Source organism: Scardinius erythrophthalmus (assembly GCF_964197995.2).
Source record: "Scardinius erythrophthalmus genome assembly, chromosome: 18".
Classification (NCBI taxonomy): domain Eukaryota; kingdom Metazoa; phylum Chordata; class Actinopteri; order Cypriniformes; family Leuciscidae; genus Scardinius; species Scardinius erythrophthalmus.
The window spans coordinates 13,672,089-13,698,246 of NC_138238.1; the positions used below are offsets into that span (position 1 = coordinate 13,672,089).

Sequence of the window (26,158 nt, forward strand, 5' to 3'; positions counted from 1 at the left end):
GAGAGAGAACAAATGCGTGGGAGAGGAAGGAGGAGGGCGAATGTCACTCGTTCTTACCTGCATGTGTTCGGTAGAGCTGCTGCTGAGTTCATCTCCAGATTCAGAGTCATTTCTCATTTTCTCCAACCCATTTCCGTGTGACATGCTCCCTTCCATCTCTACCGTCAACACACCTGGGAGTTTCCCCTGGCAACCATGCTCTCGTGGAGGGGATTCCGCCCGCCCTCGTGGAAGTGCGGGGTTGCCATGGTGATAGTTATGATGGTTGTTGTTGTTGAGCAGAGTCAGCTCGGCAACAACGCTCTTCATCCCCGGGTTCTGATTGGTGTCCCGCATCAACAAAGGCGGGGTCAGTTGCCCTGGCAATGGGGAAGGCGTCGTTGAAGGAGGTGGCCTGCCAAAGCTGGACCTTTCCGTAGGAGCGCGCTGGTTGAGATTTTCGTTCGACGATCGGCACTGGCTGATTTCAAGGACGTTGGGGGGCTTTGCGCGAGGTTTGGGCGGTGGCATGAGGGCACGTCGGACCTCTCGGACGTACTGAGCGGGGACATAAAAAGCCTTGGTGCCCTCCTCCCGCCGAACTTGCCACCAGTCCTCGTTGGTTTTACGAACCAACTGGTAGCATTCGCCCTGCCGTATGGAGATGAGTTTGTCTTTCGCCTTGTACTCATAATCAAACTCCACCTCGATATATACCTGCCCCGGGGCGATGGACAAATCACAACGGCCATCCCGTTCCGTCATGGCTAAATCTGTCCGTGCGTTATTCAGAAGACAGACTGTGAGTGGATCCACATCTCTCTCTCTTGCTGTGTCCGCAAGACTGCAAAAAGAGAGAAAAAGAGAGATTGTTAGCACACAGGGATTGAAAACACACACACACACACACACACGTTGAAAACTGTGGTACTGCTAATCAATAGCAATTGTGACAGACTTGATCTGATCACACATTACACAAAAAATATGCTACTGTACTTTCCAGTATCAAGGACAGACACATGGTAACCTAATCATGCGTGAGGACGCCATGGCAACTAACATATCAGTAATCCAATGATCAAATTACAATGACAGGTCTCAAGGAACATAACCGTGCTCACTCACACACCGATCACTGAGTGAACCGAGTGATATTTTCCAGAGCATTGCCTGCAGATCCCTTTCTACCGTCAACATGCATCTGTTTGCCCCCATATCCCACTCTCACATGTACACAATCCCCCTTAAGCATTCTGAGGTTAAATATACACTGTCATGTTCACATATGGTGCTTACAGATGATGGATTGTGACAGCCTTGGGCCGGATATAAAGAGCGGCTGGATTCACTCTTCCTTTAATTTCTCTGACTCCTTTGTTCTTTTAGCCCTTTTGTGTATATGGAATAAAAAGTGTAACTTTCTGATGCATGCACAAAAACTGAACTTTCTGATCTGGCCAGCTCTAATCTGATTGGCTGGCTTTTTAAACAACCTCTGATAGATGATGCACAATCTTTGAAACATGCCGTTTAATCTACTAAATACACTGTTCGGAAATTTGGGAAATTATAAATTAAACGTGACAGGAAAGACTTCCATTGTTTAAAAAAAAAAATCAATTTCAAATAAAAGGCTGTTCGTTTGAACTTTCTATTCATCTATGAATCCTGAAAAAAAAGTATCAGTTTCCAAACAAATATTAAGCAGCACAACTGTTTTCAGCATTGATAATATTAAGAAATGTCTACTGAGCACTAAAGCAGCATATTAGAATGATTTCTGAAGGATCATGTGACACTGAAATAAAGATTTCTGAAAATTAATTTTCGCCGTTTGAGCTGAGCTGATAAATGGTCCGTGTGGCGCGGTTCAAACGAGTAGCGCTGTTTTGTTTTTCTTTTGCGTATAAATATTATATTGAATATTTATTGAACTTTTATCGAAGAAAATTATATCGCAATAATTATCATTTTAGCGCACAGCCCTACAGTGTATTAAAACAGAAAAAGGTTTACAAAAAACACTTACCCCAAACTTTTGACCAGTAGAGCATAGTCAAAATAGTATAGACTTTAAATATCATCCATAACGAAAACAGTTATGAGCTAGACTTTATCCCAATAATGCAAAGTTTGGTTAAGGGAAACTAACATTTTAAAGACGCACTCTCTTAACTAAGCCATGAAACCTTCCCTACTTATAGTTAATCCACATGGTCTGTCCTTAAAGGGTCAGTCATGGAAGCTGATGGGTTTACTAAACATTTCAAAATAGCAACAAATATTATACAACCTGCTCAGTGTGTGTGAAGCCATGCGGCGCTGTCAAATTTAAGATGTGGATTTGATGTGACATAAGGCACCTCTCAAAATAGCCATGGAGGAAAGGGACTGATAGAGGTTACTAAGACTGAATGAAACCGAATACTGTAACCAGACACAGACTACACCGATCCCTCCACTGAGAAAACCTTGCACTGTTAAATCAAGCACAGAGCCACATACAAACAATTCACTACGCATAAAATAATACCTAATCAGTTTAATGTATTTTAATCATGTGGCACATTTCCACATAAAATCATTATACATTAATAAAGCTGTATCATGTTTGTTGGATGTAACCAAACTGTTTCTATTGGAATTATTGAACCAATATGATTTACTTCAGACCCCAATTTGGCTACATTGACCTGACCTGACCATTACACTGACCTAAAGTAATTCTCTTTAAAATCAAACTTAGCTATATTATATTCAACCAATGTATTTTCCCTGAAAGTCAAACTTAGCTCACTAAGTCAACTTAGTCAGCCTGTACAGTCAGATGCTCCCACATTAGCCAGTTTCAAGATTAGTATTTTACTGTGTTGTACTAATGATTATTTTTGTATTATTCTTGTACTTCTGTATTTTATTTGCTTTTACTGTCTGTAGTGCTTTGGGTTTTAGAAAAGCACATTATAAATTATTAGCATTATTATTATTAGTTATATTACAATATACAGTATATTTATATTGTTTTGCCTGTCTTTTCTAAAATATCGCTATTACCTTCCTGATCATATACAGCAGGACACAGCTTCCTTTCATCCAAAAGCTCTTTCCATCTGTCACTCAATAAGCTTTTAAAGGGATAGTTCACCAGAAAATTCTGTAATTAATACTCACCCTCATTTCGTTCCAAACCTGTAAGACTTTAGTTCATCTTCGGAACACAAATGAAGATCTTTTGAATGAAATCTGAGAGCTTTATGTCCCTCCATTGACAGCCTACGCAACTACCACTTTCAAGCCAATGCGTTCACGAGAGCACCATGACACATGCGTGTTGTGTTGACGCGAGAGCAGACGTTGTTGCGTGAAAGTGAGTTGGAGATTAATATTTTGTAAATAAAGTGGTAAATTATGTTTTTTTTTTGCACAAAGAAAACACTGGCTTCAGAAAATGTCTTACCTTTCTGGGGCTTGAAAATGGTAGTTGCGTAGGCTGTCAATGGAGGGACAGAAAGCTCTCAGATTTCATTAAAAAGATCTTCATTTGTGTTCCGAAGATGAACGAATGGCTTACAGGTTTGGAATGAAATGAGGGTAAGTTAATTGACAGAATTTTCCTTTTTAGGTGATCTATCCCTTTAAACATTAACACTGAGACAGTCAAAGGGACTTTGTCATGATGATAAACCATTCAACACATATGTACTAAAACATCATTAGGGTCCTGGGGCCGTATTAACAAAGAATTTTAAGGCTAAAAGTAGCTCCTAACTGGCGAATTTAGGAGCAACTCCTAAAAATAATGGTCGTGTCACTCGTAACTTTAGGACTCCTAATTTTTTTGACTAAGAGTAATTCACGAAGCATTTTAGCCCTAAAAGTAGCACCTAAGCCTGGGACAGCTTAAAAGAAGTCGAGAGGACTCCTAACTCACTAAGACCTATTCACAAACCGCTTTTTGTGGCATTTCACGTTGCAATGTTTTGAAATGCGTATGCGGCGGCTACAGGAGCTTCCAATCGCGAGGGAACAATTTTGCGTTGTAGGCATAACTAGGGATGCAATAACGCCACCAACAACAACCAAAACTAGGCTACTCATTGCATGTAAACTAACTGTAACGTTTCATTGTGAATCAGATTAAAATGTTCTTCTCTTTGCAAACGTAGGCAGACTCAGAGGCATATAGTGACAGATTAATTCAATAATGTTGCAAAGATATTACATCAATCCATATGTTTCATTAGGCTACTAGGCTATTTGTTTTGCCTTACTCTATTCATTTAGGCTATTTATTCAGTTATTCATCATCTTCCGTCCTTCGCACTACTTGTGAAGCGCACGCATTCTCAGACCTGTCACCTGTCACTCATCATCGTAGGGGAGGTGTTTGGAATCATTCCCGCGTTACAATCATCAGCCAATCAAGGTGGTCACTTCAGTCAAGCTCGTGCATGAGTAATGACGTCATCCATAGCAACGAAGACTCACTCTTAGTTTAGGAGTTGTCATTTTTCTTTACTAAGAGTAGGTCTGAAAGGAGTTGTGAATAACTTTTAAGAGAAAACTCCTAGCTAAAATCTTTTAGTGCAATTTAGGAGTACTCCTAGTGGTAAGATAAAATGCTTTGTGAATACGGCCACTGAACCTCATGAGAAAGACACATAAAACTGAAGCCTGTTGCTGAAACAAAAAACGATTTCTCACATGAGCTTCTCAACAACCACACACCTCTTCCACTACACAAGAAGGTTGATCCAGCATTGATTTAACCAGCGTAGAGCTGAAGGCTATCTACTCTCCCTCCGTGTTCACATTTTGCAGTAAAGACTCGTGCCAGTCTTGGCAGCAACTTCAATCTCTCACATTCTTTCATTTCCTGCATACTTCATCAAGCCCTACCGCAGGCACTCCAATATATGTAGGTACAAACAAGACAAGAGAATCTGATTCAAAGAAACCACAAAATAATATACAAAAAGAACAAAAGACTAAAGAAGAGCATGACTGGTAAAGGAGAGCTGCCAAGCACTGCCGACGGCATCTTACTTTAAGGGGCTGTTCACACAGAATCTGTTTTTGCATTTCAGTGCGCTGCTTTTCAAAAGTTTTTAAATGTAAACATGCACTAGACAGACACGTTTAACCATTGCGTTCGAGCCTCGCATCTTTTGCGATGTTCTAAAAACGTGGTGCTCAAGTTTAAAGAACTTTTAGAAGAACGCATCTTTAGATCTTGCTTTTCATTCCACTTCCCTGCGTCATGTAGGCTATTTAAATGCAAAAACCTCCTGTATAAATGGCCCCTTAGTGTGAAATGATACCGTAAGGGACACATGGCAAAGAGAACTCAACATCCAGCACTGAACAACTAATTCTGTTAGAGAACAGAGAGATAAACTACAATATAAACGACAAGTGATTGGCCTTCTTAATTGAGTCTCTACTGAGGCATACAAATATTTGGGGTCAGTACATTGCATTTATTTGATCAAAAATAAAAGTAAAGCAATTTTTTCAGGATTCTTTGATAAATAAAAAGTGACATAGAAGTTCAATAGAACTACTAGAATAGAATAACAGAAATAGTTGAAATAGTAGCCTAATCTTTTGTAATATTATAAATGTCTTTACTGTCACTGTCAGACCATTTTTGTTTTCTCTAATACTAAACCAACCTAAAGTTTATAACAAGCCTGTCCACTAAAACGCCCCATCCTCCCTTGACACCATGAACCATAACTTGAGCTAAACATAGTCCATCTTCTCCCTCTGCCAATAACATCCACATTTACACACAGGATCCCCTAGGAGTCAAGCATGTTTGAAAGCTCGTGTTACACTGTTATCACTTACAGTGATAGGAAGGAAGTCTTCAATGATTTCTGATAAGTAAGGGACATGGCGACATTTTAAAAAGAAACATTATTAACACACCACAGAGGGGAGAATAACAGGTGAAAGCTCTGATGGCAGTTTTCCACCAACATTAAAACAGCTTGAGGCAAATCTTATCAACACTTGTTAAAGAGTAAAGCAGATCTTCATTAAAGTGAGCAAATAGACTAATTCAATCGAAAAAGTAGCACACAAGAATTTCAAATCTACCATGTGTCTCCCATTTGGGGACTTGACTGCTAACCAAAGTGGAGCTTCTATAAACAAGGAGCAGATGGAAGGTCTCCTCTGGGTGTGAGCGCAGTGTCAAAGCGGCCAACGCAACGCGTGAAGAAGTTATTACCAACTTTGCAGCAAAAGTGAGACTGTCACTCCAGCAGAAATCCCACATCAGTGCAGGTGGATCTTGTTATTCCTATTCAATTTGACTGAATTTCACCTAGAGCCTCTATATACTGGGAAAAAGCTTCTTCTTTTTTTGGGGGAGTTTCACTTTCTGGGCTTCAAACTTGCAGTAAAGCCCAGAGCAGTCCCAAAGAGTTTTACTATCAAGACATTAGCACCCATTACAAATGTGAATAATCATTCATAAACAGCTAAAATACAATATGCAGCATTGTATCCAGGGATTGACATTAACACCCACCAAATGCAACCCACTTTGGCAGGTTGAATTTGATATAATACATTTTTCAACTGTAGACTTTAAAAAAGGTGTCTGAAATAATAAACTAAGTAGTGCAATGTCATGTTGTCAAATATTGATTTTTATCGATACTGAAGTATCTGAAAGGCTTCCAATTCTCATTTTCCGCAGAATAGATACACGATACCAGATGCACTTTCTCTCATCTCTACGACAGCGAGTTGACACACAAACCAGCCTCCGCTCACTCACTCGTTTCTTTTCCTCTGGATGAATATTGTTGGTGTTACAGGGCTTAAATTTCGGAGTGGGAGTTCACGTATTTCGCATAATTTTACACATTCTCACAGGTTTTGTGCTCACACCCAAAGTGTGCACACATAAAGCTGCCTTTCAGTACAAAATTGTGTTCTTTTTTGCTGCTTATTGCGTTAAATACACACAAAATACTCAAAAAGCTGGTCTTGCCGAGTATTCACGTAAACACAGTCAGTTAAGTGAACGTAAACAGTTGAGAAAGAAAACGTTTGTGTAACATTATAATGGATACTTATATACCTGCTGATAAATTATGAGATAATATTAAAAATATCTATATGGCAGGGTTTTTTTTGGCAAAATTGTGGCCAGTGAAAATGCTGAGGGGCTAGTAACTCAGTAGTCTAATAACTTTGAAAAACCACTAGCCACATGAGCAAAAAAGTTAATGTCAAGCCCTAAATGTCTCCATTTCAAATGCTAACGTACTACAGAAAGGGGAAATTAAATTGACAGCAGTTCTCTATGTATGTAACAAAGCCTACTCATTTTTCTTCAGCTTTAGGTTTCAATACTATTGCAATAAAATAAAATTACCAGAAATTAACCAGATTCAAACCAGAGAAGAAAAATATATGGATGAGCCACACAAATCAAAGCAAATTTGAAAGCCATAGCAATTGTTGAGTCACAGACACAAATGCCTTGAACTTGAGAAAATACATGTCTCTGTTAAATCTCACTTTCCCCAAACGGAAACAAGGCTTGTAGTGTGACATTTACACTCTGGCCATGATCAATTTAAGCATTGCTACACAGTGGTCTTCAACATTACATAACATTTAGCAGCACTAAAAGCCAACATGAACCTACTATCAAATCAGCCAGTTGTAAATTTAAAGGCAAACATCATGACGAGAGGTTCACGATATGATTTCTTTCTTTTTTTTACAAAATACAACCTGTATGTCTAAATTTGAAACCTGGAAAAATCCTGAGTTTTAAAGCAGTGTTTATATATAGCTGACAGATGACAGAAAACATTTTGAATCCCACAGTCTGAGCAAGGAGGATCCTAAGATTAGCCAGGATTACACTCACAAACACTGTCATCTTCTTTCGAAATTTTTTTTATTTTGCGCCAAATTAAGTGTTTTGGTTTGATTAGCCTAGTTTGCAAGTCATTTATAAGCAAAAGACAAGAAGAAAAAGTCTTGCAAACTATTACATGCTATTTAAGAGAAAGTGAATGAAAAAGTAGTGTTTTGTTCATTAGTGACTTGCATTGTGATGACAACTAATTTTTATAAAATGTTGTGTAACGATGTAATGTGTGGAGAACGGAAGTGATGAGTAAACAAGATGGATGAAGCTCGCTACTACTTCTCTGCTTAATAACACAAGTAGTATTTGATCCCAGTAGAAACAATACATTTAGGCGTGGTTTCACAGACAGGGCTTAGATTAAGCAAGGAGTAGGCCTAGTTAAATTAGGACAATTAGCTTTTATAAACGTTTCTTAGAAAAGAACATAACGGGTGTGCATCTTGAAACAAAACAATGACACTGACATATTTTAAGATATGTCAGTGCAAGTTGCTTTCAGTTAAAACAGCTCAAACATGTATTTTAGTCTGGGACTAGTCTTAAGCATTGTCTGTGAAACCGGGCAATCATCCACATACCCGATCACTACCAGAACATGACACTACTAAATGCCACAGTGTCCATCACTAATAGATCAGACATAAGTCTTAGTCTCTCCATGACATGACTTTCACCCACATTTGAACTAAAAGGATATACATTTTTGAAAATATAACAAGGCATGTGATCAACACAGAATTGATAGAATCACCCTGTAGCCTAATTGTGACAAGACCCAAGACCTAGGCTAATTCATTTGTGATTTACAGTTAAAAAAAAGGCCCTGAAACTCTAAAAATTTAGTTTTCTTTTTCAACAAACAGTCAGTGAAAGGAAGTGCCGGATAAAAATTTCATCGAAATCCTTGAAAAGGAAAAATGTTTCACTGTGAATTTTTCTTTTCAAAAACATAGTTAAAAGAGTTGAATGGCTAAGCTTGACAAATGCAGCCAACGCTACAATTTAGCTAAAACCAAGCCTATTAATTTTTTTTCTAATGTATTTACTTGTCTTCCTGCCTGTAGAAAGGCTCAAAGGAATAGGATACTCATTAAAATTAGTATTTAAAAAGCAATTAGTTTTACTCAAATAAAATCAGAAATGGTTCTTTGTCATTCATCTTACTGACTTCAAACTGAGTCTTAAACCGATTAAACTCTTGTCTCCCTTCGACAAATAAACACCAAGGCTGGACAACCCTAGCCAGCAAAAAAAACGGTTTGTTTGTCTAATCTACTGAGCCACTTAGCAGCCGTGAACACAAAGTGACCTTGCAGGCGGGACACGCATTATCGACGGCACTTTGTGAAGTGATTTTCAGCCGTCAGGTTCTCACACGTCAAACACTATTTGTCTTTGTTGCAGCGGTTCATTCAAGACGCATGCAGATGAGCCCAAACGTGAGCCGTCACTATTCCTCCAGCGAGCCAGTCCGTAAGTAGAGAGCCCCGGCCGTTTCCCCTGGTAACCCGCCTTTGTTTGTGTAGCGGCTGGTCACTCACGGTCAGCAGTGCAGTCCCTCCCCGGACGAAGGCGACAGCGAGGCCGCAGGAGAAAGGGGGAAGGGTCGGTTCGGCCCATACACTTTGAAACTAAATACAGAAGTACAAACCAACAGTTCTGCCCAAGAAATGTTTACTGTGATAAATAACAGCTCGTTGAAACAAATGATGTGCCATCACAATAATGACACATTTTTTTCCAATAGCAAGAATAAACATGCCAACACTAATTCTCAACTAGGATACTCATCATAACTTTGATGAACCGTTTGCGCCCTTTTGACTGATGACAGCTTATTACTTGCAAGCCAAGTGGTAATCAAAACAAACCACATATAATAAACACAGGTCTGAGTAAACCCTCTAAATCACCTCATAACTAGATAATAAAAATGAGCTGGGGTGTCAAATGCGAGGGAAACACATGGCTGTAATTTAAAAACCCGATGGGAGCATTTTGCCGCAGCACGATAGATAGCAGGTTCCCCAAACCACGGATTACCAAAGCGGCTTTCGTGGTTGGCCGCAAGGTAGCAAACCGCTACGCAACAATCAGTCCCCAGCGGTCCCAACAATGCAACTCTTTATATTTGCAACAATGCGCCTTTGAAGCATAGGAATGAACGCAGATATCTGCTCATACTGACCTGGCGTTCAGGGGGATCTGGGAGCGGTCATGCCCGTTAGTTGGTGGGTCTTTGAAATAAACTTTTCCCTTGCGGTCCTTGGCACTTGCGTGAAAAGATACTGCGCGGCAGCAACACAAAACACACGATCTGACCGCCTCGCGCTTCCAATCGCAGTAGTTCTCTGTGGGTGAGTGCATGCGCGTTCGCGTCGCTGCGCACTCCCGCCTGTCCTGTGGAGCTCTTTTGGACTGCTGATGCTCCTGTGTTACTGCATCAGGCCCCCTCGTGGTGCTGCAAGGCTCCCATTGATGCCCCTTCTGTTCAATGGAAAGTACGCAGAAGCGTTTGCGTAGTTCTGCATGCACAACACTCTTGTTACACATTTTTTTGTACACACCTAAGGTTTTAAAGAACGTTTATTTTATTATATTTATTCTATTGCATTTTTTATTTTTTTGCATTTGTCATTATATATTTTATTATGTATATTATACATTTTTAAAAAATGTTTATTTATTTTCTATTGTTCTCTATTCTGTTCTACATTCTAGTATTCTATCTTTTTGTGTTAAATTTGCATTGCAGGGAAGTTTATACGATTTGTTTATATAAACCATTAATACAAACAAGCATATTTCTTTTCTTTTTATTATTTATTTAAGGGTTCGTTGCAATATAGTCTTCTAATTTTTATAGAAAAATTCGAATTGAAAATCAGTGTTATTATGTAAGCTTTTTTTTTTTTTTTGCATAATTATTTTTATTTACAAGAGCTATGATCATTTTTACAGAGACAACTATTAGTTATTTCTCCTGTTTCTGATATTCAACAAGCAATTATTACCACACACATTGTGACATTTAGGAACAGTATATTCTTGTGTCTGTGAAATTTAATTAGCCACAGTTCATGAATCACCTTCCAGGAGTAGAACCGACACATTTGAACAACTAAGCTGTCACCAATTACATTGTATTTATTTGATTGAACAGTAAATGTCAATATCACTAATATTGTACATTGAACCACTGTCCACTAGAGTGTGACATGTTCAACATGACATGCTCAAATTCTGTTGCTACAGATTCCAGTATCTTAAATGAATATGCTTTCAAAGTGTAAATATATGAAGACCTCCAGTGCAAAGGCCTCTAAAAGCCACCTCTGTCAAAAATGAGATAATAATATTGAGTGAATGCTCTCCGCACATAGTATATGCTCATCAAATACTTTCACTTCAAACTCACTAAATCCCAGCCACAGCCCATTCAGAAATAACATACATAGGAGTCTGATCAAATTTTTTTTTTTTTTTTTTTTTTTTATGTATATGGCATTATTTTAGGTTATAGTTTTTTAGGCTTTTGCATCTTAAGTCTTCATATATATATATATATATATATATATATATATATATATATATATATATATATATATATATATATAAATTATAATTGTACGTTTCTCAGTTGTCTTAACAATTAACTTGAAAAAATGTTAATCTATTTTTTTTATAATCATTATTTAGTTCAGTTTTCATATTTCAGTATAAATTAAGTAAAAAACATCTTTAAATTTCCTCAGAATGTCAGAATTATTTTTATTTATTTATGTGTGTGTGTGTGTGTGTGTGTGTGTGTGTGTGTGTGTGTGTGTGTGTGTGTGTGTGTGTGTGTGTGTGTGTGTGTGTGTGTGTGTGTGTGTGTGTGTTAATATACTCTTATTCTAAAATAACATCCCTGCAGAGAACCAGTTCAAGTCTTCCGGTTCTGAGCGGACGTAAAAAGCGCTTGTAGTCCTACGTCTGTATTGCTGCGGGTTTAAGAATGCACAAAAAACTACAATGCCCGTCGTGCTTTAACAGGGTTGTAGGAGTGTACAGTAAAAAAAAAAAAATTAAACAGCGGTTCTTTCTCATGCTAAGCATCGTTGGGTTGAATGAAAGTGCGTATTTTTGGATAAAGGAACAAGGCTGAATAAGAAACACATGAAAGGGGAATCTGTGCACATTATATCGTCTCGTAATTCAAATATGGTGTAAGAGTTACAATCTTTTTAAGGCGCTGTTATCTTTTTTATTGTGCAGCACTTGCTATGGACCTGTCATTGCGCAGTTGCAAAAAGTTAGTTCATTTGGACCTGAAAGGGGCACCTCCTAGAATTGACTACCTAATTCAGGTACCTCTCCTTTTACTCTAATATTAACTGTCTAAATAAAACAAACGAATTAAGGAATTAACCACGATTATGTTTCCTCAGTTGATCCAGTTATTTGCTGATCTTGGTGCCAATGGCTTGCTCATTGAATATGAGGATATGTTTCCCTATGAAGGAGAGCTGAAAGTTCTGCAGTCTACGACTCAGCCTCCATACAGGTGAGGGTATATATTTTAAATGTAGATTTATTTATTTTTATTTTTTTGAATAATTTATCTGATGAAAAATGGCTAATATTCAAACAGCCGTGAGGAGATTGCATCTATCCAGGATGCTGCCAGTAAAAGAGGGCTGGAGATCATTCCCCTGGTGCAGATGTTTGGACATTTGGAAGTAACTATGAAATTGATTTTTGTAATTTACATAAAGTAAGAAAGAGCCAAAGATTTGCAAGTTTAATATCAAAACACTATGCATTAAAAGAAATGCATCAACAAAATAAACAAAATCAAATCATGCATATTCAAACATTAATATTTGAAATTTTCTCAATCAGTTTGTCCTGAAGCACAAGGTGTTTAGAGATCTGCGGGAGGTGGACTACTGTCTGGGAACTCTGAACCCACACCATGATCGAGGAGTTAGGCTGGTGCAAGAGATGCTAAAACAAGTCATGAAACTCCACCCTAAAAGTACCAACCTGCACATCGGAGCCGATGAGGTGAAGCCCAACCCTCTGTCAATAAAAAGAGTCACATGTCTGATTCCTGCAAGAACAACTGTTGCATCGAGATCTGTTCAGATCTTGAAAAAAATAGATGCCTGACATAGGCTGCTAGTTTAATATTGGTCTGTTGATCAAATAACATTTGTTTTATTTTCATAGGTGTACATGCTTGGTCTCGGAGATGAGTCCAAACAGTGGTTAAGTGCTCCAGGTCGGAGCGTTCACAAGCTGTTCCTCGGTCATGTCATTAAAGTGGCGAAGGGAATTCAGAAAAGTGTGCCCAACCTTAAGTTGATCATGTGGGATGATATGCTCAGGTCCATGACCCCTGAGACCATTAAAGGTGAGCATTTGATTATTATGATTTTGCTGTGTACAAGAGGAAAGGATATATTCAATAAATAGTGTCATATGTGAAAAATGTCTTAATTTTCTCACCCTCATGTTGTTCCAAACCTACATTTTTATGTAACCTCTTAATGACAGAATTTTTATTTTTTTGTGAGCCATCTGCCAATTGCCAAAAATCATACAATTATACATAAAAAAGACAATAGAAAGGGTTTTTTTTGGAGTGGGTTTGGACCTTACACTTAAATGCTCCACATCTTCCACACTTACACAGAGTGAAATAAAATAAATAAATAATATAATATACTGTTAGTAATGACCAAATCAAACTTAACAGTAATTCCTATCCAATTTGTGATATTATTCTAGAGAGCGGTCTTGTTGGATTAGTGCAACCAATGTTGTGGGATTACAGCCCTGCTCTGGATGTCAAAAACACTGGTACGTTGCTCAGTATTTTACATTAAGTTTTAAGTTACTGTTAAATACTTTGAATTATTTGTTCATTATAATGCTTGATCATTTTACATGCACTCTCTCCAGTTGAGCTAATGGAGCTATATAAGTCTGCGGGTATGTCACAGCAGTGGGTCGCCAGCTCTTTTAAAGGCTCGACCACCGTGCACACCTGCGTGACCAGCACTCAGAGGCATGTGGACAACCATTTGCAATGGCTCAAAGTGGTATCCAGCCTGTCAGCTGGCATTGAGCTACAGGGAATTGCACTAACTGGATGGCAAAGGTTAGGTGACGTCCTCACTATCACTAGAATCAGTCTTCTTATTGGCCAAGGCAACAACTTATATATATATTTTTTTTTTCCTTAAGATATGACCACCTATCTGTTTTGTGTGAACTGATGCCCGTGAGTTTGCCCTCTCTGGCGTCTTGTTTGCAAACTCTTCTGCACGGTCAGTCTCTTTTATTTTTACTCTTTTAAGTTTCTTTTTCTTTAGTGCTTGCATGGCAAATTGGTTGGAGTAAATGCATATTATGAATGCTAAACTCACTATAGCTGCTCACTGATTCAGGTTGCTTTACTGAAGAGGTTCAAAAGAAGGTGGTTAAGACACTTGGCACTGTGGAAATAGGAGACTTAGAGAGGTACCTTTCATTCATACACGTGTCCTGAAAGAAAAAAGCATGTGAGTGTGTAACACTAAGAAACCTCAAGGGTTACTTTGAAATAGACTCATTTACAGCATATTCTTTGGCCTCTGTGTCCCAGATCGTCTTCCAAGATGCCTTCCTCCTTTGTTGGGGCGAAACTAGCTGAACTCATAGTGAAGCTGACGTCTTTGCTGGAGTCTGCAGAACTGAGACAATTTCAGAACAATATGTGAGTTCAGGGCCATTAGGGTTTCACTTTTAAAAGATGCTTTGAAGTTATTGCAAAGTTCTCACTTGTATTCATTTTTGCATAATAGGTTTGTGAGGGGCTGGTTCACGCCATATCACATTCATAGGAAGACCGTTAACCCACTTATTGCTCAACAGATTAAAACACAAGCAAAAATGTAAGTCTTTTATTATGAATACAGTAGTGTATGTATAGTTAGCTTTTTTCACAACATTCTTTCTTACCATGTTTCTTATTCAAGTGCATTTTAAACAAGTCCCTTGTATGATAATATATATCCCTATTTTTCTTCTCGTCTGCTCCAACAGGATTCTTGATGATGTGGAGATTCAGGTGCAAGAAGTGAAGGGAGAGATGTGTCTTCTGTACTCAGTCTCTACAGTTCAGGAGTGGATGGACCAACACGTCACCCCAGTGCTGGAGCCTCTGCGCAACCTACTGAGAGACACCGAAAGCGTTCTAAATGAAATGGGATTCTGTACTTAATCTACCTCTCAATCTTAATCTTAAATTTGGTGCATGAATTTCATTTGAAAACTTTCTGTGGTTCCTTTCTATTTAAACTCTACTTGCAGTGCAATGTAAAGCATATAGAACAACAATTGAACATCTGAACATTCACAAACAACTGAGATGGCTTGTGTTTGTGAATAGCTATTGTGGGGTTGGGGGGTAATATATAATAAAATATAACACTAATATGATATTTGTTTCATTTAAAATGATCACCAACCAGTATGTACATGAATGAAATTAAAATCTCTCATTAATAAATACATTTTAAACTTTTAAACTTGTTTTTCTTTTCAGAGGGATTGTTGAATTAATCCATCCACAGAAGTGTTATTTTAGTATGTATATTATTATACTATTTATTGATATTTTTAGCTTTGTCATTAGTCATTTTTATTAGTTTTTATATATATATATATTTCTATATAGAATTAATTATTTTTTATTTCAGTTTTAATATTTTTTTAACTTAAACGTATTTATTTCGGTTAGTTCCAAAGGCAACATTTCTAATTTTATAACAACAATTTCCCGAACATTATGTCTGAAATAAAGAAATGCCAAAAATACCATTCTCCAGACTTTTATTTTGTCACATGGATTTACTTGACCGGGAAGTGATATGTTAAGTCTCACCCATAATATTTGTAGCTTGCATGGGTCGTTTGGATAAACAAAACGGATCTGTATAGCGTTTTACGGCATTGTAAGCTATGTCGCCTCGCGTGAGCGTTACTAACACACCGCAGCAATTTTGCCGTCGTCGTTATCAGCGCGTGTAAACCCGGCCCGTTTAGCGTAACAGCGCCGTGCGGAGCGCTAAATAAAGGCATTTAGTGTCTTATCAAGACGGAACTGACTGTTTGTGCTGCGAAAACATGGCAGAGTTGCACGTTGAACCCACCGCGACTGGCATCATCGAGCAGACCGAGCATTGTGAAATCAGAGGTTCAGTGAACGTGAGACTCCCCTCCCCTACTCTGGTGATTCCGCCCCGGACTGGCTTGTCCAGTCCAGGGGTCTCCAGCTCCAGAGCTGTGTTTGGGTTTCCTATGAAGAGCAACCCCACTTCCCCATCACCAGAAGCCACAGAGAAGCCAGGATCTCGGTGGGTTCGATTGAATGTCGGGGGAACATACTTTGTTACAACGAAACAGACCCTGTGCAGGGATCCTAAATCGTTTTTGTATCGATTATGTCAGGACGATCCAGATCTGGATTCGGATAAGGTAAGGCACTGTTGACATCATTAAAACCCGTCATTACATGTTATTTTTAATCTGAATGCTACGTTAACATTGGGAATAAATACATTGTGGACATAATGGGTTGTATGTGTGCATTTTTGATTTTGTACTTATACATGCATACTTGTACATGCATACTTATACATGAAGCTCAGCTGGTAAAATCCAGCTTAAATTAATAAAATTCTGTCATTTACTCATGTCGTTCCAAACCTCTATGTCTTACTTTCCTCTGTGGAACACAGAAGACGATATTTTGAAGACTGTTGGTAACCAAACACTATTGGTTTCCATTCTGTGGACCACAAAATACATTTCTCAAAACATCTTGTGTTATGTTCCATAGAAGAAATAAAGTGGTGGTTAATGAAGATTATTGAATTATGACAGAATTTTCATTTTAGGTTAATTAATAAAAAAAAATTAATAATAAACATAATAGAACTGGTTTCTACATGGTCTAAGTTGGTCATTATCTGTTTCACTTTCACCAGTTACCATGTTCCATAAACCAACTTGACCACCATAAGATGACCACCTGCTAACTGGTTTGTTGTTGTTCCAAGATGGTCTACCAGTTTGGACCTGGCAATGACTATTTTAGACCAGCTAGAAACAGGTTAACATGTTCAAGAACCAGCATGGCCACCTTTTCTTCCCTATTGTGAAGTATATCCGAGTGAATCGGCTTCTCGTAAAAGAAAAAAAATGTAGGGTGGGACTTTATTTTTTCCATCGGAAATTGGTTGGATCATTGGTTCTTTGTGGTTTGCCATTGCTGTGATCTCATGCGAGTGACAGGTTGTCCCGTCCTCAAGCCAGTAAACATCATCAGAGAAGAGATGTCAATGTCATTGAAAGAGGGAGGGGAACTTATTTTGATTAAAGATTATGAGGGAACATGAATTAAAAAAAACAATTGTTGTACACTTTTAAATTAAATACTGCAATATTCCATAAATAAGAATTGTCAATTTTGATATCATAGTGACTTTAAGCTGGTAGCATTTCATGAATTTCTTGCTGGTCCAAGAAAGTTTACTAGCTTGATCCACCATCTTAGACCATCTCTAGACCATCTAGCTAGCTACCATGTTAAGTTTTCTACTAACTTGAACTGTTTAAAGTAGGGTGTACAATTGTTTCACAGTGCAGCAGAGGATTTCCTCTCCAAGGTGCCAATTCATGTAAAAATAGCCATCACAGTTTGCAGTTTAAAAATCACTGAAGATTCTCATTTGAAAAAAGCTGTTGTTGCTACTCTAATTTGCCCTAATACTGGAGAATGGAAGGTGTTGCAAACTGGGTTCTAGAATTTTTCAATCACTTGGTTATCAGTCACTACTTTACCTGCTGTTTGAATGATGTTAACATGACGTTAATGGTTTCAGTGGTTTGTCAAGGGGGGTTTTCACAAATCACACTTTTAACTGCAGCGACTAAAACAGTGATGGTACAGGAAATCGAAAACTATGAATTGCAATTGCAAATAGCACTATTCACACTGTTAGTTGTCTTTTCTCACAGGATGAGACAGGAGCATATTTGATTGACAGGGATCCCACATATTTCGGACCCATCTTGAACTACTTGAGGCATGGAAAGTTGATCATCAACAAGAACCTCGCTGAGGAGGGTGAGATGATCTGGGCATGCTGCCCTCAAAAACTTCTTAATGGAACAGTAATGACCTAGTTTCGTTTAGAAACATAATTTTTTTTGTGGAAAGGGACCACAGTGTACTCACGTAAGAGATAATTTCCTGCAGGACTGGTGAGATATTGAAAGGCTTACAGTCTATGTGTCCAATAATTGTGTCTTTTTTTGTGAGTCATTGCTCCAAATTGTGACAATGGCAGTTATTGCATGATGTTTTTGTTTTGTTACCAATTTGGTCTACTTGTAGTGCATCAGTTCTAATCTTCTTCTTTTATTGGCATGGATGTAGCATTAAAGGGATAGTTCACCCAAAAATTTGAATTCTGACTTCTTTCACTCACCCTCATGTTGTTCCAAACCTGTATAATCTTCTTTGTTCTGTTATACACAAAGTAAGTCCGTACAATGAAAGTCAATGGAGTCCAATGATATTTTGGACCCCATTGACTTTGATTGTATGGACAAAATAGTTGAAACATCTTCTTTTGTGTACCGCAGCAGAAAGAAAGTTATACAGGTTTGGTAGGACATGAGGGTGAGTAAATGACATAATTTTCATTTTGGTGTGAACCATTCTTTTAAGACTATATTTTTCCAGATATTTATTTCTGATTACAAAGCAGTAACCACATGATAGATTTTTTACTGATTCTCTGGCTACTGCAGGTGTTCTAGAGGAAGCTGAGTTTTACAACATTGCGTCACTTGTGAGGCTGGTGAAGGAGAGAATACGAGACAATGAGAACAGAACGTCTCAGGTATGTGGGAAAATAACAGCCGGAGGAACAGGACATTGTGGTTCTTTTAATACAATCAATCAGCAGATTTGCTAGTTCACTGGCATTACTTAAATGAGGTATTTCATTCTTCGACTTTAAGCAGTCTGTGCCAAAAGGCAAGGGTACTTATCATTGGAATGTGAATTCCTCATTCGAAACTATTTAGGATCTGAAAAAGAACTTTATTTGAATCAATGTTCCTATAATAAAATAGACACGCATTGACATAATTAGAGAATTAGCTTTAGGAATAGTTTAGCCTAAAATGAAAAGTCTTTCATCATTTCCTCACCCTCATGTCGTTTCAAACTTGTATTTCTTTCTTTCTTCTGTGAAATGCAAAAGAAGATGGTTTGAATAATGTTCACGCTGCTCTTTTCCATACAATGAACTTTGTGCTTCCATTGTATGGAAAAGAGTATGCTCTTTCTAATAACTTGTTGTGGTTCAATGGAAGAATTAAACTCATACAGGTTTGAAACAACATGAGGGTGAGTAAATAATGATAGAACTTTCATTTTTGGGTGAACTATCCTAAAATGGGTTTCTAAAAACCCGTGCATCTTCACAGAATTAATTCTGTGTGAATTCATTATGGAATATGATTGTTTTTACAGGGCCCTGTGAAGCATGTGTATCGTGTATTACAATGTCAAGAAGAGGAGCTCACTCAAATGGTTTCCACCATGTCAGACGGATGGAAGTTTGAACAGGTAGGTTTTGTTTTCTCTTCACAACTAGGGGTGTGCTAGGGACAGTTATGACGTGTGTCAAATGTTTATTATTTCATCCGCAACCGCATCGCAAAGCTCATCATCCGCACCAACGTTTTTTGACCAAATTTCAAAGCCGCACCCGCCCGCCATTCTGCTGATTGTTTCGCGGTCTATGGACGATGCAATGCGCTGCTGATGCGAGCCGCAAGAAAGCCCTTGTCTGTTCTAGAAAGGATGCAGCAAAAATATTTAATGCTAATGTATGAGGCATAGGCCTACGCTGAGTTTCATTCATTTACGATGAGATGCGCTCTAATTCACAATGCAATGCTAGTGAACGCAGCGCGCCGGCGCCTCCATGTCACGGTTATACACGGTTGCTTTTTATTTATTATATACATGCAATTGGTTGATGAAACATTTATTAAATTTAAGATAAAATTTGTACAAAACAAAATTTGCTTTAAAGAAAGGCTTTTAACAATGCAATGCAAGTGAACGCGGCGCGCCGGTGCCTCAATGTCATGGTTATTATATTGTCGGCTATATTTGTTTTTTATTGATTAAATGCATGCAATTGGTTGATGAAACATTTATTTAAATTAAGATACAATTTGTACAAAACGGAATTCGCTTTATAGAAAGGCTTTCTACAAAACAAAACTTCATTAAATGGTAAAAACCATGTCTCCCAATATGACATCTTATGATCCTATCTTTTATTACAGTTGTTTTTGAGCTAAAATGTAATACACATCATTGGCTATATATACACTGTATATGTTTATTTTATCAAACATGTTTGGGGCCAGTCAAGGGGTAATTAAACTGCACGATCAGTTATCGGTAATGATACGTTGTTTATTATTGCAAATGTTTATTATTGCAAATGTTTTTCATTTGTTTAATAAATCTCATAATGATGGCACATCAATATATCATAGTCATAGCTTTTATTTCTATCTCAAATTGGCGGTTGGTCAGGGGGTACTTGGCAAAGAATCAAATACAGTTGGAAATGACATAGACCATTAATAACACAGACTGTTAACAATTGTTTTTAATTAGTATTTAAACATTCTCTATGATAAAAAATGTCTGTAAAAAATATTTTAATAACACGGTTTTGGCGGTTATAGAGTTCTAATGATGGTGTTCAACCGTCACACCCCTATTCACAACCCCGTCATATAATGTGATTCTATTGACCGGTATAGGTACAGATCCTATGTCTAGACATGCAGTATTGTACTGTAGCATATTTGAAATCAGACATACTGCAGATCCCTTGATAGCTCATTGATGTCTTATCAGGTTGTTTCTTACAAGTCATGTCCCTCCAAACAACAGATTGTGGATGCTGTACATTATGTTTTTTTAGAGATAGGCTATGTCTATACCTTTCTTTGGGACTTATGTAATTTGCTGTTTTTGTTGCTTATCTGTTTGCTATGGTAAAAACTTGACTCAACTTGTCCATCTCAAGCTCATAAGCATCGGCTCCTCCTATAACTATGGCAACGAGGACCAGGCCGAATTCCTGTGCGTCGTTTCCCGGGAGCTCAACAACTCCACTAACGGAATTGTTATCGAGCCCACTGAGAAGGCTAAGGTATGATGAACTTTTCTTTTTTTTTTTATTACCTTATTTAGTGTAATATCTTTTTTTGAAAACTCTTTTTTTTGTAACAAAATATAATATTTCAAATAAATTATTAAACTGAATGAAGTTTAAATGAAATGAATAAATAAGAAATAATAATATAAATGCGCAGCCCTTCAAAAAGCACAGGATTTTTTTTTTTTTTTTTTTTAAATTGCAAATGCAATTTTTTTTTATCAGAAACATCTTAGCAATTTGATTATTTTCCCCCTAAATCATGCAGCCATATTATTATTATTATTATTATTATTATTTTTACGTTGCAAAAAACGTTTCGATTAAATAAAGTAAAATATAATACTGATTATTGTTGTTGTTATTAGTAGTAATAATAACATAAGTAGTTCATCAAATAAATAAAATAATATAATAATACAATAAAGTTTAAAAATAGATAAAAGTGGTATTATTTCGTGTTTATTAATGGTCCATAACTGCCATATCAGATTGAGGAGATTTTTTTTTTATTTCAAAATTGTAGAGCTCATCGTTGTCCTCGTGTTTCCCCAACAGATCCTTCAGGAGAGGGGGTCCAGGATGTGAGGAGCCCAGACAGATCTCCCATCCCTCACTTCCTTTCTCCAGATCCTCCTCCACCATACAGCTGACTTCAAGTTCATTAGCCCACCACCCCTCACCTCACCATCCCCCTCCTCCCTTGTGCCTTTCCACTGTGGGGGTTTCAGTCCCCCTCCTCCCTGCAGTGCTGCAACATTAACCAATCAGCACCACCACTAACTATCACTGCTATTATCGACTAATCGAAAAATGTATCCTCGCATTTGATGCAAGACTGCTCAGAGAGAGGATTACAGGGAAGGATTCATCATTCATCTTAATGCTTATTTATGCAGACTTCATCATCATCATCCTCCTCATATCCCAGTCATTATCATCATAATCTTTACAGCTGCTGGCTTTAAATGTTTAAAGGGGGCTCAGTTGCCCCTGTTGGCTCGGCTGCATCCACTTGACCATAATCTCCTCAGGACTTCCAAACGGCGTGCAAGATAGACTCCATCTACCGTCAATACAGCTTCTATTAACAAGCGCATTGCATTATCTAATCATTATCAGCCAAATCCGCATCATTTCAGCATTCACTTCCCATTGCCTGGTCAGACCAAGAGCACAGCAGATGGCGCAGTGGATAAAGAGAAGACAGCGGCTTTTGCACTTCTTCAGAGTGGCATGTTTCTTTCGTTAACCACCCATTTACCCATCTGGAAAGGACTAGAGGAGAAGGGAGAACTCATACTGCCAATTGTCCGGTCAGATGCCCAAAATCGCGTGTCCACCGCTGTGAAGATGTCTCACATTTCCAATTCGCTCTGGTTGACTTTTGTCGTCCTGGATTTTTTTTATTTTATGCCTTGTCGCTGGATATTTCAAAGCATCAAAACAGGAAATAAATAACAAAACAAAGAAATATGTGGTTGTAGGGCATGTGAGGCTTATGTATATTACAAACATATGTATTATGAAAAGGCCGAATGCAAGTCATTGTTAATATCTGTACCATAGTGGTCGGGGTTTTTTTGGGGGGTTTTTTGTGGGTGTTTTATCAAGATGAGTTTCTCTATTTTATTGGGGGAGGTTCTGTATTGACCCCTAATGTTTTTTTTTTGTTAAGTCTTTGTTTTGTTTTAAACCTGGTCGCCGAGATGTGAATTTGTTGTGTGGTTCCTTCAAACTTTTTGTCAATGACTGGAAAAAAAACAAACAAAAAAAAACAGGAGATTTCTTGTATAGAGGAATCAGGCCTACATAGTCCAGGTGGTTCAGGAGACTGTTGTTAGACAAATTGCCCACAAGTTTTGAGTCAGGGCAAAACTGCATTAGTGGCTATTTGTTGCATCATTTTTTTTATTTTTTTTATTACACTTTTATGACATTTTAGATTCAGACCCCATAACATTTTGGCTATTTAACTGTTTAACTCATTTTTGTTCAAACAAAGTCTGATCACGTCAGTGGAATGTTTTTGTATGTAAAGGGCTTCATTTATTGTGGAACATTCTTGTCTTTTCCCCCCCAAAATCTAGTTTATAACTTGTGTAGGAAACTCAGAAGCAAAAACCAGGAGACTTGGTTGTATCTTCAGAAGGATTCTTTATTGAGAACACGAGCTGTCGGTAGCTGCAGTCAAGTCTAACTAAGGCAGTATACATTGTAGTTTATATAGATTTTAGTGGGCAATGCTTAGATATGGATACAAAGCACCTGGGTGATGACCTTAAACAAAGCATGCAAATGAAGTATACAGCTATAGGAACCTGCCCAAGACTCTAGAGTTTTACCCATCCTAATCCAATCAGCATAACTATTCAAAGACTGGGACAGGGGCTCCAAGAGCCATTAAAGACAAAGGGTGAGTCTTTCAGTAATCTGACTCTTGCAAATCTCTTGCTGGAAACTTTGCTTAACAGCTGATATCATAATCATCATAACCTTAAATGCTAAATTCATTGTACTCTACCTTAGTTTTTCATGTTATGTAAGGACATAAGATCAGCAGATCTTAAACAGATTCTTACATTTGTAATCCCACACTTGAGGTAAATCATTTTAACATTGAAGCCCAGTCTTTGAAATCAGTTGCCCTCTTTGTCAGATCTTGATCCGTTTTATTTTTTAATTGATACGTAGTGGTTTTTCTGAATCTACTGTGACTACATCACAAATTATCAGTATTTGAACGGTATCCAAACTGACTTTTGGTTATTCATATCTTTTGATAAACTATTGAATCTAGGGATCGGTGAAAGATGGCATCATGTGCGTGGACTTTAGGTGATGTTTTTATGGTCTTCAGTGTTTAAAGTGTTGTCTCTTTCTCTCTAAATGCCCTCAAGGATTTTACCTCTTTATCACAGTTTACACTCATGTCCTTTTGTTTATCATATCAAGAAGGCATAGTACTTGAGTTTGTGAGCTACAGTATACTTTGTTTCTGTAGTGGTTGTTTTTTTTTGGTTGTGTTAATGTTTTCCCCCTCCTGAGGAGAGTTTATTTGTTCAGCCTCAATTATTACCGGGACCTCGGCTCTCTCACAGCATCCTATTGTACATTCCCATTGTTCAAATAGGTTTCAGGTCTGGTTTCAAAGCAGAGTCCTGGATTCAAATCTAGAGGGCACTGTTTAAGTCTCTCTCTAACTTAAGACCCACTTGTTTGTCTAGTGTTGTGCCTTTGACCTGTCGTGCCCTATGTGTTTTTCACTCCTAGATTACTCTTCTTAAAATGCAGATTCTTAAAATTTCATGTTTGTTTTGACTAAGTCAGTTCTGTTCCTTGACTCAGATACTGAATGTACCCGTTTCCCTGAGTTTGTTATTGTTCTTGTTTCAGTGGTTCATCTATATTTAGCTTTTTCATTTCTGCCCCAATGCACTTTTAAGTTTGCACCTACCTTCATTATAATGTTCTCACTGTGTGGATTTTGTTTTTATATTTTGTTCTATTTTTAGAATCGAACCCCATGTCAGGCATTAGAAAATGTCATGTGCAGTCTCAAGTTTTATTTAAGACAGTTTAGGAAACTGATATGAATGTCACATTGACTGCTGATGCTTTACAGCACTTGAGACTTTGAGACTTCTTTGTCTTGTTTCCTTAAATAAATCTGCCATTCTCCTTTAGGTCTTGTACCACATGTTGTTTAAGATCAAACAAAAAGATATATAGATAAAAAGATATTTTCATTGTGAAAATATTTATGCTATTCTGAAAAACCAGGAGGTTGACGTATTGGAACGGCAACTTGGAAGCATGCAATGTGTTGAGTATGTAATGTTATATGCTGGGATGTTGTCATATTGTAAAGGTGAATTGGTGCATGGACAGTTGACAGATGGTATTAATAACACTGAAAAAGTGGAAAATCTGGCCCTATTTTGTTTGTTTTGTTGAAATCACTAAAATCAAACTTGAAAAACTTGCTTGCTGAGGCAAAATATACTTTTGCAACACCCCCGTATTTGATTTAAAAATTTTTTACTTTCAATCAATGTTTTCGAGCCGGCCAAAAGTGTAGTCCTCTGTCATAACATTTTCAGATAAAAGTTAAAAACAAGGTCCGTGTTTAACTGAAGATTTTTTTTTTTTCCTGCCATGATAGTTAGTCTACAACACCTGCATGCTTTAATATACAGTACACACACATTTAAAACGTGCTGAAAACCTGCTCTTTCATCAGATGTTTTGGGTGTATTGCATTGTCAATAGTATTGATGTAAAGTGTCAAATATGTCACTAAGCTATGGCGATTGTGGAGCTAAGTGTTCTGGAAATGAATAGTCTTGATCAGACTGTCCTTTTCAATGTTCATTTTATTTGTTTTCATTTTTGAAGTTTGTCTTCTGATGCAGTTTCTTGCAATGTACAGATTGCAAAATGATAATGTTTGATTTTTATCATAAAATGTGTTCGTGTTTCAGACTTGTGGCATGCTCATTTTGTGTAAAAAATTTTTACATTAAAACTTTGAATATGTATTCTGTTATAAAATAACATTTGACATTTAAAAAAATATAAATCAATATTATATTTTAGATTTTGTGCTCACAAACCATAATTTTAGGACAACTAAATATTTTTGAGCCTTTCACTATTGAAATTAATTTGCCATATCAGGAAAGCATCGATGGCTGTTCTTTAATTCAGGTTCTAAATTGACATTAAATGCATTTAACATATTTAACGTAAAATATGTTTTACTTGTAAATGGTGAGTAGCCTATTGGAAAATATTCAAGCGTGTTTTGGGTAAGAATAAGATTTTTGTTTTGGATTTAGAACCTGAGTGCACAAAGGACATCTGCGTCATGGGTACTTAATCTAGTACTGTTGGGGGTATACTTTACTTTTAATAATGCTACTACTTGCTGTATGAATGGACTAAAAAACACATTAGAATAAAGTCTATG

At 37.4% G+C, this 26,158-nt stretch overlaps 3 protein-coding genes across 8 annotated transcripts in view; 2 read left to right on the forward strand and 1 right to left on the reverse strand.

Moving 5' to 3' along the window:
- arhgap12b (Rho GTPase activating protein 12b) overlaps window positions 1-10,378 on the reverse strand; it is a 54,395-nt gene extending 44,017 nt beyond the window's left edge. For 5 of the 6 annotated variants that reach the window (XM_081393398.1, XM_081393400.1, XM_081393397.1 and 2 more), the window contains exons 1-2: window positions 10,077-10,335; window positions 58-823 (exon numbers count right to left, since the gene is read on the reverse strand). In XM_081393398.1, the coding sequence (XP_081249524.1) occupies window positions 58-823; window positions 10,077-10,255 (945 nt within the window). In that variant the 5' untranslated portion in view covers window positions 10,256-10,335. Of the gene's footprint in view, window positions 1-57; window positions 824-10,076 lie in introns of all 6 variants that reach the window. The other variant, XM_081393401.1, reaches the window with a different exon arrangement.
- A 1,563-nt stretch (window positions 10,379-11,941) lies between these two features.
- Window positions 11,942-15,444, forward strand: hexd (hexosaminidase d). The gene is made up of 13 exons (XM_081393402.1): window positions 11,942-12,003; window positions 12,146-12,237; window positions 12,319-12,434; window positions 12,522-12,609; window positions 12,773-12,937; window positions 13,103-13,286; window positions 13,664-13,735; window positions 13,838-14,036; window positions 14,123-14,205; window positions 14,326-14,398; window positions 14,523-14,633; window positions 14,722-14,811; window positions 14,963-15,444. Exons 1-13 carry the CDS (start codon window positions 11,976-11,978, stop codon window positions 15,138-15,140), a joined length of 1,479 nt encoding a protein of 492 aa, XP_081249528.1. The 5' UTR covers window positions 11,942-11,975; the 3' UTR covers window positions 15,141-15,444.
- Window positions 15,445-15,775: 331 nt separating this feature from the next.
- Window positions 15,776-25,669, forward strand: kctd2 (potassium channel tetramerization domain containing 2). Its single transcript, XM_081393403.1, has 6 exons — window positions 15,776-16,396; window positions 17,942-18,050; window positions 18,740-18,831; window positions 19,470-19,565; window positions 21,055-21,180; window positions 21,745-25,669. Exons 1-6 carry the CDS (start codon window positions 16,046-16,048, stop codon window positions 21,772-21,774), a joined length of 804 nt encoding a protein of 267 aa, XP_081249529.1. The 5' UTR covers window positions 15,776-16,045; the 3' UTR covers window positions 21,775-25,669.
- Window positions 25,670-26,158: the final 489 nt, after the last annotated feature.